Here is an 18107-nt window from a genome sequence, read left to right on the forward strand (position 1 = left end):
CCTCAACCAGAGACCCAGACTGACCATCCCGAAACCCAACAACTGAAAAACACAGAAACATCACTATTATAATTGAGAAGGAGGTTTAAGAGGGATGGTAGGTGGCTGGCTTGAGACCAGTGGAGGTGTCGGTAAGAACAATCCAGTCCAGTCACTTTAATTACAGAGTGTTTTATTTATGAGGCAAGTATTTGTATGCGTGTCTGTGTGTGGTTTTTCTCATAATTAACTTAAAGGAAACTTACATAACTCAATAACGCACACAAGGCACACAATCTTTCAGCAGCACCACACAAAAATCCTCCATGTAGCATGAACGAAGGGCAGGGGCTGTGCACAGGTGCTGTCTGATAAAGCCTGTGGCTGATTGAGGCCAATTAATTACAGGTGTGGTGAGCTGCATGGGAAACTGAAAAGCAAAATGGGCGTGGCAATTGGACAGAGGAGAAACTTCCAAACAGCCGCCCCCAAATTTGCCTTGCAAATTTGCTGGATTGGAGAGTCATGGGGGTTCAGGTAGGGCAGGGAGTGGGATGAGGCGGGCAACGGGTCTTGTGTACCGTTTGTCCCCCACCTGGACATCTGCAACTCTACAACGACCATCTTTACCAAGATGAAGGGAAATCACTTTACGTTACTAAGGGGAGGGAAGAGTCATGCCGCCCCATGAGCAACAGGTTAGGAGTCACCGGATCAGGATCTGCAATGTCAGAAGAGACATAACCAAGGGGCTTTGAATTGAGGATACCTTCAATTTCAATCAGCACAGTGCGTAACACCTCTTCAGTGACTGCTTGGGCACCTAGGGTGGTCTGTAGGGCAATCTTGATGGAACGAATTTCACGCTCCCACGTCCCACCGAAGTGGGGTGCGTGGGGGGGATTAAACTTGAAGGAGATTCTCTGTTTAGCCAGGACTGCCTGGAGGTCAGAGGTCGGGGATTGGTAGACTTCCTGTAGCTCTCTGTTGCCCCCGATAAAGTTGGTACCCCTGTCGGAGAGCAGCTCGAAAGGTTTGCCTCTGCGAGCTATAAAGCGCCTTAGTGCCATTAAAAAGGAATCTGCATTCATGTGACTAAGTAGATCTAGATGTACACACCTAGTTGTCAGGCATTTAAAAATAATTCCCCACCTTTACTCACTCCGTCGTCCAACTTTCACAGTGTAGGGCCCAAAACAATCTATCCCGGTGGAATAAAAGGGAGGTTTACAGAGGCGTAGGCGAGCAGGAGGAAGATCGGCCATTAGGGGAATAAGGGGTTTGGCACGGGACTGCTGGCACTTAGTACACCTGTGCTGATGTTTCCTGACAGCCTCACGACCCCTCAGGATCCAGAATTTCCTTCTTAGCTCAGCGAATAGCCTTTCTGGCCCAGGATGATGTAGGTGGTCATCACAATCTTTAATTATAAGTTTTGTAATTGGATGGGCAGGGTCTAGGACAACCGGATGTATAACATCAGGGGGTAGGTCATTGCTTTGTCGTAACCTTCCGCCTACTCGAATGAGACCTGACATTGAATCCAGTTCTGGAGCAAGAGAGAGAAGACGACTGGAATGTGGAAGGGGTTTGTGAGACTGAAGACATGCTAGATCATTTCCAAAGGAATCCAGCTGGGCCTGTCTGATGATGGCAATCTCTACATCGAGGTAGGTTGCTGCTGATGGTGTTGCAGGAGGCTCTGTCAACCCATGATAGGAGGCAGCGGTAGAGTCAAGGAGATCCTGAAAGGTGGTGAATTGGGTAGGGTCAGAGATGGAGGGCTTTTGGTTAAGAAATACGGCACCACAGAAACTGGGCTTACGTAACTCTATGGGATCTTCAGCTTGATCTATTGTGGGGTTAGTTGGCCACAGGTCAGGGGGTTGCAGGAGGAAGGCAGGTCCTTGGTTCCACCTGCAAGGCTCACTTAGCTCAGATAGATGCTTTCCTCTAGTCAGATCATCAGCTGGGTTGTTCAGGGAATCCACATAGCGCCATTCCTGGCCTTTGGTGAGTTCCTGGATTTCAGCCACCCTGGTTCCAACAAAGACCTTATAGCGGCATGAGTCTGAGAGAAGCCAATAGAGGACTGTGGTAGAGTCACTCCATAAAGTAGCCCGTCTGATTTTGAGGGTGAGCTCGGTTTGGAGGAGGTTGAACAGTTGAGCTCCAATCAGGGCTGCGCATAGTTCAAGTCGAGGGATAGAGAGTTGTTTTTTGGGCGCAACACGGGACCTCGCCATTAGGAAGGATACATTCACCTGTTGATCATATTCAGTGCGCATATAGGCGACTGCGCCATAAGACTGCTCTGACGCATCGCAGAAGATGTGCAGGTCTAGGATGGCTGAGGGGTTGTCTGCTGTCCAATGTATAAAACAACGGGGGAGTACTATTGAGGAGAGATTAGGGAGTTCTCTTTCCCAGGAAAGCCAGGCTTCTAGGATGTTGTGGGGAAGGTTTGGGTCATCCCATTCTCTTGCCTTTGCCCACAGGTGCTGGACAATTATCTTGGCTCTTGTTGTGTAGGGGAGGATGTAACCAAGAGGATCATACTGGCTTGCAAGTACCCTGTAGATGTGACGCATGGTTGGAATAGCAGCTTCAATGGCTCTATGCCTGTATTTCAGGGTGTCTGTATGGCAATTCCAATGAAGGCCTAAAGTAGATTCCATGGGGTCAAGAGAAGGATGGTGTGACAGCCAGAGCTCTGCCTGGTCTGACCTAGCATCGGGAGGGAGATCACAAATAACCTTGGGGTCATTACTGGCCCATTGTCTAATGTCAAAGCCACCAGAGGAGAGGGTTGCACGCAGGGAGTGAAGGAGGTCCTTAGCTTCATCTGATGTGGGGAGACTTTGAAGGCAATTATCCACATAGAAACAGTGTTGTATGGAATAGGTAACACGCTCATCGGCCTGTGCATCCTTGGCAATCCTCTGGAGGGCATAAATGGCACAGCATGGGCTGGCGGTGGTGCCAAATGGGATTACTTGCCATTCATATATAGTTGGAGGGGATTTAATTTCTAGGTCACGCCAAAGGAAGCGCAGGAGGGGTTTATCTTGGGGTAGCAGGCGCACCTGGTGGAACATGGACTTAATGTCACCGCTGATGGCAATCTTGTGCTGCCTGAAACGAAGGAGAACTCCAAGGAGGGAAGGCCCAAGGGTTGGACCAGGAAGCAATTGTAAATTCAGACATTGATTCTGATAGGAGAAAGAACAATCAAATACAATGCGGTCCTTTCCATTATGACGCACAATGTGATGAGGTATATACCAAGACTCTGGGGCATCTGCTGCTTCAGAGAGAGTCAACTTCTTGACATACCCAACATCAACTAGCTTTTGGATCTCTCTGGTATAGGTTTCCGCCTGTGAGGGATTTTGGAGCAGTCTCCTCTCACAGCTGCGAAGACGGGACATAACTGCTTCCTTAGGGGCCTTTAAGGGGGGCCAGGGATCTGCTCGGAGGAGAGGTGTGGCATACCTTAGGACGTCATCAACAGGAATTCGAATGGTTTGAGTCTCCAGCTGGTGAAGTGCATCTCTGTCCTGTTTAGAGCGGACAACCAATTTTGTGTTCCTCAAAGGTACTGTGTCCAGCTGCCACAGTTTTTGCACATTGTGGTGAATGTCATCAGGTGGACATTTAAAGGAGATATAGTGACACTTTGTAGAGGGAGAGCTGACAATATCTCTAGCAGGGCCCTGTAACGTCCAGCCAAGACGGGTTTTGATAGCTGCTGGGGCTCCAGGGGGGCCTAACTTTACAGGCAGTGTTGGAGTGATCAGGTGGGTATGATCAGCTCCTATGAGTAGGAGGGGTCTTATATTATTATGCTGCTTCAAGGGAATCTGCCTGAGATGAGGGTAGCGCCGCTGGAGGGATTTCACAGGATGAGAATGTTCAGATAAGGAAAGCTGATCTGCAGTGAAAGCATGCCTGATGGCATAGGTTTTCTTTGGATGGGCCTTTGGAATGAGGGTGAAGGACACAGTGGCACCGTTTAGAGTCTGGACATCCTGTCTCACTGTCCTCAGCTTCAGGCTCTCAGACTCTCCTATCAACTGAAGTTTCTGGGCTGCAGGATGCAGAAGGATCGTACGTTCTGATCCATCATCTAATATGGCATACGTGTCTAAGGACTTGTTTCCATTACGTAGGGTCACTTCAACTACCTTTAGCAGCACTTTATTGCAATCACTAGGATGGTCTAGGTATAAATTCTGCACTTGCCTCTGATTGATGTTGCATAGGACCTGCAGATGTTTCCCATTACATTGGTTGCAGCGTCCCTTCAGATCACACTGGTTTGCAAAGTGGTCTCGTGCACACCGCCAGCATCGTTTCTGTCCTGTGATCCAACTAGCTCTCTGATCTTCAGTGAGCGTGAGGAAGTCATCACATTTACTGACGTGATGTTCAGGTGAGTTACAGTAAGCACACAATGGACAACGCGTGGATGTGGGGTTGAGGGGAAGCTGACTGACCCTAGGAGGAGCTATCTGGACTTTAGGGAAGGTCACTTGGGAAGTCTTGCTACCATGGAGTATAGCTGTAGCTCTGAATGGGTGAGAGGGTGGTGGCTTTGGTCGGACAGGTTGAAGGGTTCTCTCCCTTCTGGGCTGGCAACGTGTTTCCTGTTGCAACCAGGAGGAAAAATCTAGGAGGTTATAGCATAGGGGACCTGGTCTACTCAAACTGATGCTTCTCTTAAACTGACAAAAGTGCTCACTGGGTAGTTTCTCTAGTAGGCGTTCGACATGTGAGCCACAGGTAAGCTCAGAGTGACCTTCGGGACCCATGGACTGGAGGAGACCCACTAAGGCTTGTACTCTAAGGGAAAACTGATCTAGGCCTCTACCATCACCCATACGGATAGCAGGCATCTCCATTATAGCCCGGAGCTCTCTGAGAGCAAGCTGTCTGGGTTGGCCATAACGCTCATCTAGGGCCCGCATAGCTTGAGTGTAAGGATCTGGAGCATAAACATAAGCTAAGGCAAGCCGCTTTGCCTGATCTACCTTTAAGTGATCCAGTAAGATGTGATATTTATACTGCTCTGACTCTCCTGGGTCTAACAGGTTGGATAGGGCCATCTTTAACATCATATATTGGCTTTCATCTTCTCTAGTAAGATCAGGGAATGAGGGACCTTCTATCTTACTATATGGGTGCAGTCGGCCTAAAGGGGGGGCTAAATGGCTTGGTGAGGCTGCAGAAGTATGATGGTGAGGCTGCACATTTTGGGGCTGGTACACTGGCTGGGCAGAGTGGGCCATAGCTCTAGGCTGAATTTGAGATGACATATAGGCTGGGAGCAAAGGGTTACGCGAGACTGGGACTTGACCCGTGACAGGGAACTGACTATTGTCAGAAGGAATCGTGTGCTGCCAGTACTGAACTAAGGGCTGACTGGCAGGGGCATGGCTTATAGGAGGTGGATAAGGAAGCTGCTGCCGAGGTGGAGCAGGAAAGGGCTTAGTGTCACGAGTGGTAGCCTGGGGTGGCATTGCAGCATGCTGGGCTTGTGATGCTACTAACGGAGGGCCAAAGGTTTCAGGGAATGGTACTGAACGAGACCGCAAAGAGTGGCCTTGGTCTAGCATGCAGCGGTGGATTAGTCTACCTTGATTCTTTACTTCATCTAGTAACTGCTGTAAGAGCTCAGTTTGACGGTCAGGAATTGGGGCTACATGAGGGACATGTGGGTACTCAGGGGCTAGGGCTCTTCCAGAAGGGACAGGTGAGCGAGGGTTCATTGCTGGCTCTGCCAGTGGTTCCGGCTCTTCCTCTTCATCCTCCTCACTGGATAGTTGAGGTGGCTCTTGGTCCTCCTCAGACTCGGACTGTGATTGGTACTGAGGTCCAACACCACAGATGTCTGCAGAGGGAAGCGGTGGTGGCTCTGGTAATTCAGTAGTATATTGTGGCCGCTGATCATATTCCATGACGTAGTCATCATAGCGTGCAGGACGCGAGGCTTGGCGGTGAGGACGCTGAAATAACGAAGGCAGGGAGTGACTGGACATTTCCACTGGTCGTCAATGGATCCGGCTCGAAGGACCATGAGAAGGAGGTTTAAGAGGGATGGTAGGTGGCTGGCTTGAGACCAGTGGAGGTGTCGGTAAGAACAATCCAGTCCAGTCACTTTAATTACAGAGTGTTTTATTTATGAGGCAAGTATTTGTATGCGTGTCTGTGTGTGGTTTTTCTCATAATTAACTTAAAGGAAACTTACATAACTCAATAACGCACACAAGGCACACAATCTTTCAGCAGCACCACACAAAAATCCTCCATGTAGCATGAACGAAGGGCAGGGGCTGTGCACAGGTGCTGTCTGATAAAGCCTGTGGCTGATTGAGGCCAATTAATTACAGGTGTGGTGAGCTGCATGGGAAACTGAAAAGCAAAATGGGCGTGGCAATTGGACAGAGGAGAAACTTCCAAACAATAATCATTACCATTATAATTATCATCACAATTATTATTATCACCGTTTTCATCATCGCTAAATAATCTTTTCATCATTATTATTATTACCAGAATCAAGGCTGGACTTAACATTAAGCTTGACTGGACTCGAGCCCATAGGCCCTGCTCAGTGAAGAGCCACCGTGATTGTGATTGTTTGATTTGTTTAGTAATATTCCGGTCATTTATTTCTTCAATTTAATGCTTGTTGATTGATCTATCATGGTTAACTAACCCGTCCCTTTGTAAGAAATGTAATAATTTAATTCACTGTGCGCAATGCATTAGACACTGATGTAATGACGAAGTAATGACTTATTGAATTTGAATCGCGCTTAAAAGAAAACTTAAGATGAGATAGCAATGCGACAATAATGAAATGAAAACGATTACTGGATTTATTTTACATCCGTGACACCACACCCTGATGTGTAAGCAGTGAATGCACCTGCTGCAGAAACAGACATGCGCACAAGCGGTGTGTTTATTTTGTGCTTTCAGTGTGTTATTTTAATATCTCCTTTAACTGAGACCACAACTTTCTTGTACTATACTGTACTAACATTGTTATCTACTGTATTTATGTTATTTAGGGCTATTAAGTTAACACGTTAGTGCGATTAATTGTGGACAACATACGCATTTAACGGAACCTCCCCTTATGCAATTATTTTAAATACTGTTTTTAGGAGTAAGTTTTCAGCCAAAATGTATTTACAGTAATTTTTAATTAACTGGCACATCTTATAACTCATTTGATTAAAAACTTGAATCTATTACTGTCAGCCCTAAAAAAACACATGATTGAGTTTTATAGTGGGCGGATATGTAACATTAACTGCTTTGATTCACAGTTTGATATTCACCTTATTCCGCCACGCCCCTTTTCAATTCTTCGCTCTTCCGCATTTTGTCAACCGACTTCCGCTGCTAATATGGCACAGTGCATTCGGGAGCTAGTTTGGTGGTTAAAAGATTGTTTGTAGTTCACTATAACTTTAGCTAAATGACAAATATCGCAACTGCTGTAAATGTTTTGAATTAGGAGCACGGAGAAAACTTGATACGACGCTCGGATAGTCTTATAATGTCCCATCAATCGTCTCGTGGTTAGAAGATATGAAGCAGCCGCGGCAAGTAACCTATGGGACATATTTTATTACCTCGTCGTGTCAGAAGGAGTTGATGGAGCAACATTATTAAAGTAATTATGCTTACCAATATTTACACAGTGATTTCGTCTTTTTTAAAGCAAATGTGCACCTTAGCCAGTCCAATATCTATTTCGTTGTTATGTGGTAATGTACCATGATATAATTCATTTGCAAACTTGCCAACACTTATTCCTTCAAATCAGGAGACTTAAATCATTTTAAGTGGAATCTACAAAGCTCACATATGGTTAAAGAAATTCCTTACAGATAATATCTGATCACACTGTAAAGGTTTATATAACTGCATGACAGGTAACATCTGATCACATGGTAAAGATTTAATATAACTGCACAATATCTGATCACATTGTAAAGGTTTTATATAAATGCATGACTGGTAACATCTGATCACATTGTAAATGTTTAATATAACTCCACAACATCTGATCACATTGTAAAGGTTTAATATAACTGCATGGCAGGTAATATCTGATCACATTATAAAGGTTTAATATAAATGCACAACAGATCACATTGTAAATGTTTAATATCACTGCATGACATCTGATCACATACTGTATGAAGGTTTAATGTAACTTTACAACAGGTAAAATCAGGTCAAATTGTAAAGGTTTATAAAAAATAACTATGGACTAAGAAACAACTAACTTTTCAGCAAGACCACCCTGCAATAAATTAAGACACAGCTTTATCAGAGTCATCAGGAGTTGATCCCAAGTGTTTATCTGGAAGCTGTTGGTGTATGTACTGGTGAAGTGCTTAGCGACTATGTAATGCATGCAATATCAACCCTGTGTAAAGCTGACAAAGATGGTTGTTTCTCAGCAGAGATATGTACTCTTGTGACACCTCAACACATGAAGCAGAAGCAGTTTCTCAGACAGGGTTTACAGGACTAGGCCTTAATTATATTAGGACATTTTAGTTTTTACAAACAAACCACATCTTGTGACAAAACAATGGCACTCATATATGTTGAGGTATGTCAGTACAAGGTGTTTTTAAATTATTGTAGCTCAAATAAGCATTTTAGCCTGGGACCAGCATAAGCCCTGTCCGGGAAACTGCAAGGTTGTTTTCCCATATCAGATGTAGGTTGCTTCAGGTTGAGTTATGATTTTATAGTGTAGTTGTGTTCAGAGACGGATTGATCCTCCCATTGTGTTTCTGCATCACAGTTTAGGAACATGTTGATTGTATCATGCTCACAGTTGTCCATTGCATCACTAAACATCAATGCATCTGTGAAAATAATATAACCATAAACATTTTTATGTTAGTATTTAAAATAAACTTGCATCATGAGAATTAATATATAATGGTACCCATACTTAAACAGAACAGTGTGTGAGAGAGAGATGCATTAAAAAGAGACATTAACATTATACACACAACCTCTAACTTCAGTGTTAAATAATATGTCGTTTAATAGGTCATTATCATCAATATCTGAATGAGAAACCTCCTAGCATCTGAAATCTCTGTAACTTGTATGAATCACGTGAGCTACTGTAAGAATGTAATGTACTATAATATATTGCTGTCTTATCTTAAATATAAAAATACAGGTGGGCAATGAAAATCATTCAAAATAATTGCATTTTATAAACTAACGTTACTGATCTTAAGTTTATTCGTAGAACGGACATCACAAATCTAACGTTAGGCGAAAGAGCACATAAAGCTAAGATAGCTTACCTGAAACTGACCACCTTTTCAACACCCGGCGTGGTTTAAAGTTACCGGAACATCGTAGTCGAACCATTACTTGGGATTAGGGTGTTCCTCAGTCGGCTCCCCGCCCATTAAAATTGGTAAGAAACAAACATAAAGGCGCTTGAGTGAGCTTTTTAAGTTTAACGCGTCGCCTTCAGCCACTGCCTCAGGCAGCTGCTCATCATATGCAGCCGGAAGTACGTTGACAAAATGAGCGCAATGGCGCCGCCCTTGTTGTCGTGGAAAATAAGGTGAATAGGCTACTCCCCCCCCAAAATCCTGCCCTGAACGTAACCCAGTGGGCATTTCAACGTTGATTCAACGTTGAATCAACGTCAGGTACCAACGTTGAATCAACGTTGGATTACCTTTCGGTTTTGCAAAAAATTTCAACGTTGAAATCACGACGTTGTTTCAACGTCACACTTTCAACATAGGTGAATTATGGTTGATAACATGACGCAATTTCAACCTTCTATTTCCTTGTTGTTTTTAACACTTAATATAGATTTTTACTTTACACTGCAATACTCACTAAATTATTTACTGTAAACGTGTCATTTTTAGTGCAATTATCATATGAATGCAACTTGCTATGCATAACTTACAGTACAACCCCATTCATAAAACTAAACACTTAAGGAAGGTAAAGTTTAAATGTGGACAAATAAGATGGCAGGTGCCTACCCTTTCCAAATAAACATGAAAGCAGCTGTTAAAAATATTTTTTTATGGATAAAACACATTCTTTCAAACAGTTTGTTTTCCAGTTAGTAGTGCAGAAGTAGAATTTTCTAAATATAGAATAAAATCATAAAATATGAAACAAAATCATGTTTAAAAGTCATTTTATTAATCTGAATAGAAAAACTTTATTCAAGAAAAACTGCAAATATGAATTTTGTTGTTGGTTTAGTTGACAGTCTTCTTATGGCCACCACCACACATCTATTCTGGCTCATGCTGTACTTAATACGATGACAGCATCTAAGGAGGGAAAAAAACACAAGATATTTAATTTTCAAAAAATGCTGCATTTTTGCCCATGTACAAAAAATCTTGTTATTGCACATCAGGGCAAGATGCGTTTTCTTTGATAGTCTGACTTGAAATATTGCATAACCATCTGATGAAAGAACAAAGCTGTTGTGTTTACGAAGATGACAATGAGGTTCAATTAATATCACCTACAGTGCATTCAGAAATCATACACCTTTCACTTTCAATTTTATGTTGTTGCATGATACTGTAATTGTTTAGATATTTTTACAAAGTAAAAACAGAATTTTAGAAACTTTTGCAAATGTATGAAAAAAGAAAACATATCATATTTACATTATACATATTCAGACCCTTTGCAACAACTGAGGTTGCGGAGATGTTTCTAAACCTTAAATCGTCCTGATGAACACAAAGATTTTTTAAGGAATGTCTGCAACCAAACTGACCAGAAGCACCATTGACTTACATAGTAGCATAAAAGAATACCATGGTAGTGAATGGTGCTTCTGATCTATGTGGTTACAAATGAATCCAATACTGAATGCTTAAGTGATATTAACGTTATATTTTCAACACCCCTAAATGAGATGCTTAAAGCAAACACTGACAGGTTGCTTTACGTGTGGGTCAAACAGCCTTTTGTGTAGTCCCTTACCAATGAAATCGAAGATGGACTTCAGAACTTCTGGATTGTCTGTGTAAGCCTTTAAACTCGCCCAGACCAGTAAGGCATATTGTTAGCAGACATCCTGACCTGATCAAAAACTTTTGATTAGGAGATGTTCTAATCCTATTTTTAATATATGTTTTACAAACTTACCACAGGTTATCTGGCAAAGCGACTTACGAAACAGCATCTTCCCAAATCTCCTCTTTAGGCTCATCTTAGCGATCATGGCATTTGATAAAGTTTGGAAAAAGAAAAACAAATTTCATTAGTATAGAAATATAAATGTAATCTTTTGGTTAGAAATACAGAAAACTGTGGCCCAAGTACAACTTTTAAAGAAATTAAGAATGTTTACATTTTTTGTCATAACACTATTCATTACCTTTTAAGAAGGAATGATTTGGGGATCTGGAAAGACACACTACTTCACCTCTCTGTATTTTATCACACGTCTTCAAATTGCATGTTGATCAGCCTACAATTTAAAACACATAATAAAATAAAAACAAGTCATAGCCCCTTTTAAAAAGAAAACATAAATTGTGAAATGCATTGTAAGGTTTTAGGGGAGACGCTTCACAAAAAAGAAATGGTAAATTACGGATTTCTATTACAACATGGTATCTTGGTGGTGCATTACCAGGGTAGGTGGTAGCTCATTGACAATTAAAAAAATTATGATTAAAGCCATAATACATAAAGATAAGAACAAATAAATGCTGTCATGTACACCACCACAAAGACCCATTTTTTTCTGTCAATATGAAGCCTCTATAAAACTTGCATCAACATCCACTCTGAACACTGGATTAACTTTTGTTTCTGTATACTGAAAACAAAGTGTTTGAAATATGTAGGCCGACATACTGTAGAAGGAATAGTGGCATACAAAAGAAATTAATTGCTGTGCTGAAAAGTAACCATTGTATCCTAAATTAGTTTCTTATATTTTCCTAATGACAATGATAAACCAGTCTTGAGAAACAAGTAGCAGGTGTTTTTAAAAAGCCACTCTCAATTCTCACCTGTGAAGTTTCTTGTGTTTGTGTGTCATTCTGTTTCTGACCTGACAACCCTTGCTGTCTGTTTCTTGTTCAATCTTGACAAAATATAAAAAAGTAAAATTAGTGCAATATTGGAAGAGAATTATAATGACTTTTATCAGAACATGAATACATACACTTGCATACTGCATTTAAGTAAATACTGTAGAATAGCAGGGTTAACACAACATTACTTGATCCAGATGTAGTGGCTGTTGATGCATGAAAATCTCAGCATTGACAAGATCATCCTCACTTTTCTAATTTGAAGGACTCTGATAACGAAGACATTACAAAAGAGTTATAAACATATACTAAAAACAAGAGCACATTTGTCTAGATAACCATTATTTTCTATTTCCATTAAAACTTGCTAACTATTCAACAAGTAAGCAAAATTACACCATTACAATGTATTTCAATTCGAATAGAACATGCAAACTTACACGACATGATATTTTCGTACAAATGAGTTAACTTAAGTGTTTCATGCCGCTTAAAATCATGGATACTGCGCGAATGACCGCAGGTGAGCCTCATAAGCGTAATTGACTGATTGCCATGGAAACATGAGGGTCACGTCGACTATCTTGTCCCTTTTAATTTTATAACTGCATTTATACACATTACCCCATCGAGAAAACCTCAGCATGATTAATATTGGATTCGACGCCCATGTTATCACGTCATCAATAAGTTTGGATTAATGTCATTAACACGAACTGCTATACGTATCCGTTATTGCGAATTCGTGAGCCATAAAACACCAACATCTCATCTAAGTTTTAACACTTTATCAGTAATATGAATTTGAGAAACTAAGCAGCTTAACACTGACCGGACCGCACCGCACTCGAGCTGCTCCTCCTCCTTACAAAAGGCTGATAGGTGTCTGTGGCGCCTGTAAGACCTCTCGGATATAAGTTACGCTGACTGAACTACGAAATCAACACTTTTTCACCGAAGTTGTCCAAAAAAGCCCTTACATTTATAACTAGTTGCTTTTCTGAAGCAAAAACAACCAAGTGGTTATGTTGATAAAAACACACCTCATATTAATTTATTAATAATAACGAAGTCCAATTTCGGCGGGAACATCCCGTGGACTAGTAAATTAACTGCTATAACGAATACATTCGCAACTAACAGAAAAAAACCCGATTTGGCAATGGCATCGTGCTTTTTTGTCATACCACTTTGTATATGTGAATAAAATAACGTTATACGTTTACATTGACTTATATTTCCTTACCTCTTCTTTCTCTGAAGCATTCTCGTGTGATACGCAAGATCTCGCAGACAGCCGTTAAAACAGTCCAGTCTCGTGTAATCTCGTGAGATTACCTCGCTACCTGTATATTCAATTATTTGTTAAATTTTTTTATAATTTCATCAATTTTATAAAATGAGTTTTTACATTTTTTTTCTGAATGATTCACATATTATAAAACATTATTTTATTGTCTCTCTGCAACCATTTACTTCACTGTTGTTTCAACGTTGTTTCAACGTTGAATCAACGTTGAACAAACAACTGACGTTATTTCAACCAAATTTCAACGTTGATTTTTAAGCATTTTATTAACCTTTTTCAACCGTTTACCATTCACCGTTGTTTCAACGTTGTTTCAACGTTGAACAAACAACTGACCTAATTTCAACCAAATTTCAACGTTGAAGGTCGGTCATATGCCCGCTGGGAACGATCATCATTATATGATTTCCTCAAGTAAAAACATCCATATGTTAAAACATATTAACATGAAAGGTTAAGTTACTGTAAAATTATTTGAGTGACGAACACTTACTGCGAACACAATGTTAAACAAGATCAGGAAACATTTACACATCTGTGCGCACGCGTCCATCTTGAGTGATCCTACAGCTGAAACAGTGAAGAACAAATCAAACTAACTAACAGCTCTTGAACAAAAACAACATTAACAGATTGAAAACATTAAAGTTACGCTGACATGAAGTTTGCCCGTACAATAGCTGAAGCGTCTACAGTAAACTGCGCCTTCCTGACATGCGCGCGCCCGATTCTACTGCGCCGCGCGCTCTTACTGGTCCACAGCTCGAGTGACGTCAGAATATGAATAGAGTTTCATTTCTGCAGAAACAGAGGCGCTGTTCACATCTACATCAATGTGAAAGTGAAACCTAACTCAAAACCCTGCAGAGATTAAATCATTTACTGCACTGAATCTGCGGCTTCACTAAATAAACATCATGTCAAATATTTATACTGACGAAACACATTAAATAGGTTTATTTACCATAAAACTGTAATAATCAAGTGACATTTTTGTGTAAACGTCGAGTCCTACAGCAGACTTGTTTGATCCCCACCCTCATCATCAGCATGTAAAACATTGTTTACACTACTCTTGTAATTTCTGTTAAGACGAAATTGAAACCACATTTCAGACAGTTGGGTATGTATGAATAATAATAAATTAAAACTTTTTAATTGATGTGTAGTTTATAATTATATGTGAGATCAACAGTCTTCAAGCCAACTGTGTGTGTGTGTGTGTGTGTGTGTGTGTGTGTGTGTGTGTGTGTGTGTGTGTGTGTGTGTGTGTGTGTGTGTGTGTGTGTGTGTTCTGCATTACAGCATAAACAATAATATCACACAAACTCAAGTAATATAATTTATTAAATAAAAGAGAAATGAAGAAAAGGGCAAACATTTCATTACAGTGTTTTAAGTATCATTAAAGCTTTAGATTATCTTACTGACAGTACGTTTCACCACATTTTAAGTAACAATAAAATGTTAAGTTGTTAAATGTTTAAAATGTATTTTTTTTTTAGAAAATTAATCCTCAATTATTAGAGTTCGGAGGATTTTATTGAACTATGATGTATATTTGTACTGTATCTCTGTAATCTTCATCTGTGTGTGTGTGTGCGTGCGTGCGTGCGTGCGTGCGTGCGTGTGTGCGTGCGTGTGTGTGCGTGTGTGTGCGTGTGTGTGGCTGTAGGTCTGTATGTGTGTAGGTGTGTAGGTGTGTGTACGTGCGTGTATGTGTATAGTGGTGTGTGTCCTCAAGCTCTGTGTTCATAATAATGATCATATGGTTGGTTGATGTTGGTAGCTGTAGGTCGTGGGATCCTATAATTTTTCTCAGCATTGATTTCCTGAAACATAAAACACACAGTTAGGGTTCAGTCACATGACCGTGACATCATCAATCCACCCGCTCTTAAAGGTTGTGATTGGACATTTCCTACTCACTTTCATGGGGATTCCAAATAATTCCATTGCTTGATCTGTAACAGAGAGATGTGACCTTTTACCTACATGCTTTGATATTCTGTAGCTATTTATGATTTGTTTTAGTTGTCATTTGCAGTTGTCTTATTCCGAATGTCACCATTTTTCCCAATAAAGTGTAATATATTATACATTTAAATAGATTGCTTTTGTTCTCACCTCTTCTTTCATCTACATCAAGCTGGAAGCGACTGTTGTCTGTACCCGGTTTCGGCTCGGCTGCCGGTTCTGTCGTGGAGCTCGTCCACCCCGTGAAGTCCAGCGGTGGATTTTTAGCACATCCTTCTCGCTGGCACAGGAAGCGGACCTGAGCGAAGCCATGTCCGAGCAGTAATACCCAGCCGTTAACAGCCAACGCTACGCCGATCACGGGGTCGTCCCAGTCCGGCCTGTGACCCGTCACGAGGTTACCGTATGTGAGCAGAGTGATCCAGGTGACCCAAACGCACACACTCAACAACAGCGTGAGCACCAGCAGCCCGGCTTGCAATTTGGCGTGTCGACGCATCTTCGCCGTGTGACTGTAGCTGTAGGTGACGTACGCAGCTCTGAGGAAGCGCAGTGCCACCACCAGCGCCGCGCCCATCAGCACCATCACGTAAAGCTGCAGCATGGCAAACTCCGGCTGCGAAAACGCACACGGCCTGTCGTCCCGCACCAAAACAACCAGCAGCCACTCCGCTGCAATAATCGCCTGCACCAGCGCCAGTGCCAGGATCACTCCCACCTCCCTCCACCCGAGCGCCAGCCCCACGTCCAGCAGGGCGAGACCGCGAGCGACCAGAGCGCCGAACGCTATGGCAAATGACATCCCAAACAGAAACACCCGTATTGGGCACGTCTCTGCAGACAGGGAGATGACAAAAGAGAAGGGTAAGGCGAACACGCCTGCCGTGGCCAGCAGGAACAGCAGGAGGGCCGCTCTTCGCCCGGGCTCACGGGACACGTGCCTCCACCTCACCAGCAGGCCCAATGTCGTCACCACACAAATCACGAAGCCTAAAGCGGTGGCGGCCTGGACCGCGATGCCCCAGGTGTCGCACAGATGCCAGTAAATCTTCTGCAGATCCGAGCGGCAGCCCGCGGGCCTGGAGCCGTTTGGTCTCTGAACTCTGACCTCTGCGTCCATTGAGAGGGTCGTTGAAGAGGTTGTGTCCGTTTGATTGGCAGCTCCAAATTCACTTTGGCCAAATTCACAGTGACCTACACAAAATAGAGTTCAATTGAGTCTGATTTAAATCTTTGTGCAAGAGACTGTGAGAAAGATGACATTAATGTGCGCATGTGTGTGTGTGTGAGAGAGAGAGAGAGAGAGAGAGAGAGAGATAACAGGGTAATATACATGAAGGAAGTATGTAATAAAGACATTAGGTCAGGTCAGATGGACTTTCTCATATTGTGCTGCTAACACACATCAGTTATTGTTTTCCTCTTACAGAAAGATCAGTTTCTCATTGTTTGATAGACTTTCAAATGTCTTGCAGTTTATTTTTTGGTAGAAGATCTGTGTACTGAGAGTGCAGCTCTGTCTGGATTTGGTTTGGTGACAGTGTGGACACCACCTCTCCTCCTGTAGCAGTCATCGGTCCGTCTCTATAGTGAGTTTGTGTCCATTGAGTCTGGATCTGAACTCAGTTTTTATCTGCCATCGTGTACAGATTATTTGCCATTCTGTAATCTCTCTTGAGGGTCAAATAACATTACATTTACTGTGCTGTTGCTGTCTCTGACAGGACACCTGAGATTAATTCACAGAGGTGTTTCTAACAGCAGATAAAACCCAAACACACTACAGTAAGACTTGTTAATGGTTTTAAATGTACACACGCACGCACGCACGCACGCACGCACACACACACTTGATAATGGTATATTAATCTATTAGAATATCTGTCATGGCTTCTATTGTTTCTTTCAGCAGGGATTCCTCTTTAAGTCAATGACATGAAGGAGGAAACTTCTGTGGTCTGCAGCAGGTCTGTAAAGCTTTACTGATGAACTGTGATGATATTTTGGATGGTTTCCTCTTCACGGTTTTAATTCTGATGTTATCTGACTGGATTTATCTCTTTCCTGCTTCACATTTGCATTTGTCTGTCTGCAGTCACTAGTATTAAAAGTCTTTACTGGTCTATGTTGTTTAAAATCTTTTCTTTGCTCGTGTGTGTGTATCTCAGTTCATTTATCATCTAAACACAACTGAAGACTCTTTTGATTCATTTATCTGACACCTGCTTGTGATTCATTTTGTCCAGACTAGTTTTGTTCTTGAGCATTAAGGCAAAACTAACAGTGAATTACAAACATTTCTGACGACACATGTCAAACACAAACATGACAACATCGTGACCCGACTGTCATTAGATATCATTCATTTATTATATAAAGTTCATCTGATATTTAATCCTCTATTAAGAGTTTATTGAAATTAAATTGTCTCACCTGTAGCCAGAATCTTTGTCCATCATCCACACAGCCAACAATATCACCTCCTCCTACTCGTCTATCTGTCTGTCTGTCTGTCTGTCAGGTAGGTGGAGAAGATAAGCTTTCTGCGCTCTCTCTCTCTCTCTCTCTCAGTGTGTGTGTGTGTGCTGTTGAGATGTTTGAAACCTTTAGCTGTTTTTATAAACTTCTGACGGGATGATTAGATTTACTTGTGAATCCAAATCTAAGTGTTTTTTACACCAGCAGAGAGTTTTGATCTTTCTCTAACACATCAGCACAGATCACTGTAACGTTCAAGTCAATAT

At 41.9% G+C, this 18107-nt stretch overlaps 2 protein-coding genes across 8 annotated transcripts; both read right to left on the bottom strand.

Annotated features, from left to right (window-relative positions):
• Window positions 1-51: 51 nt before the first annotated feature.
• LOC135769121 (uncharacterized) lies at window positions 52-14484 on the bottom strand. 7 transcript variants are annotated; one of them, XM_073813844.1, is made up of 10 exons: window positions 14062-14484; window positions 13880-13956; window positions 13324-13423; window positions 12266-12346; window positions 12054-12127; window positions 11411-11503; window positions 11179-11242; window positions 11014-11112; window positions 9339-10343; window positions 52-8882 (listed from the first exon to the last, which is right to left on the bottom strand). In XM_073813844.1, exon 10 carries the CDS (start codon window positions 6018-6020, stop codon window positions 1134-1136), a length of 4887 nt encoding a protein of 1628 aa, XP_073669945.1. In that variant the 5' UTR covers window positions 6021-8882; window positions 9339-10343; window positions 11014-11112; window positions 11179-11242; window positions 11411-11503; window positions 12054-12127; window positions 12266-12346; window positions 13324-13423; window positions 13880-13956; window positions 14062-14484; the 3' UTR covers window positions 52-1133. The 7 variants fall into 7 exon arrangements, with proteins under 7 accessions (XP_073669945.1, XP_073669944.1, XP_073669950.1 ...); XM_073813843.1 differs by having other exon boundaries at window positions 14045-14484; XM_073813849.1 differs by having other exon boundaries at window positions 11175-11242; window positions 14045-14484.
• A 312-nt stretch (window positions 14485-14796) lies between these two features.
• Window positions 14797-18093, bottom strand: LOC135769120 (G-protein coupled receptor family C group 5 member B). The gene is made up of 4 exons (XM_065278494.1): window positions 17797-18093; window positions 15514-16557; window positions 15316-15350; window positions 14797-15218 (listed from the first exon to the last, which is right to left on the bottom strand). The coding sequence occupies exons 2-4, from the start codon at window positions 16481-16483 to the stop codon at window positions 15126-15128; spliced, it is 1098 nt and encodes a 365-aa protein (XP_065134566.1). The 5' UTR covers window positions 16484-16557; window positions 17797-18093; the 3' UTR covers window positions 14797-15125.
• Window positions 18094-18107: the final 14 nt, after the last annotated feature.

The sequence above is a fragment of the Paramisgurnus dabryanus genome, chromosome 3 (assembly GCF_030506205.2).
Source record: "Paramisgurnus dabryanus chromosome 3, PD_genome_1.1, whole genome shotgun sequence".
Classification (NCBI taxonomy): Eukaryota; Metazoa; Chordata; class Actinopteri; order Cypriniformes; family Cobitidae; genus Paramisgurnus; species Paramisgurnus dabryanus.

Coding starts and splice junctions, on each gene's coding strand:
- LOC135769121 (XM_073813844.1), bottom strand. CDS start 6,020: ATGTCCAGTCACTCCCTGCCTTCGTTATTTCAGCGTCCTCACCGCCAA.
- LOC135769120 (XM_065278494.1), bottom strand. CDS start 16,483: ATGGACGCAGAGGTCAGAGTTCAGAGACCAAACGGCTCCAGGCCCGCG. Junction 15,351..15,513: donor TGATGTAGATGAAAGAAGAG/GTGAGAACAAAA, acceptor TCTCTGTTACAG/ATCAAGCAATGGAATTATTT. Junction 15,219..15,315: donor TATTTGGAATCCCCATGAAA/GTGAGTAGGAAA, acceptor TTTATGTTTCAG/GAAATCAATGCTGAGAAAAA.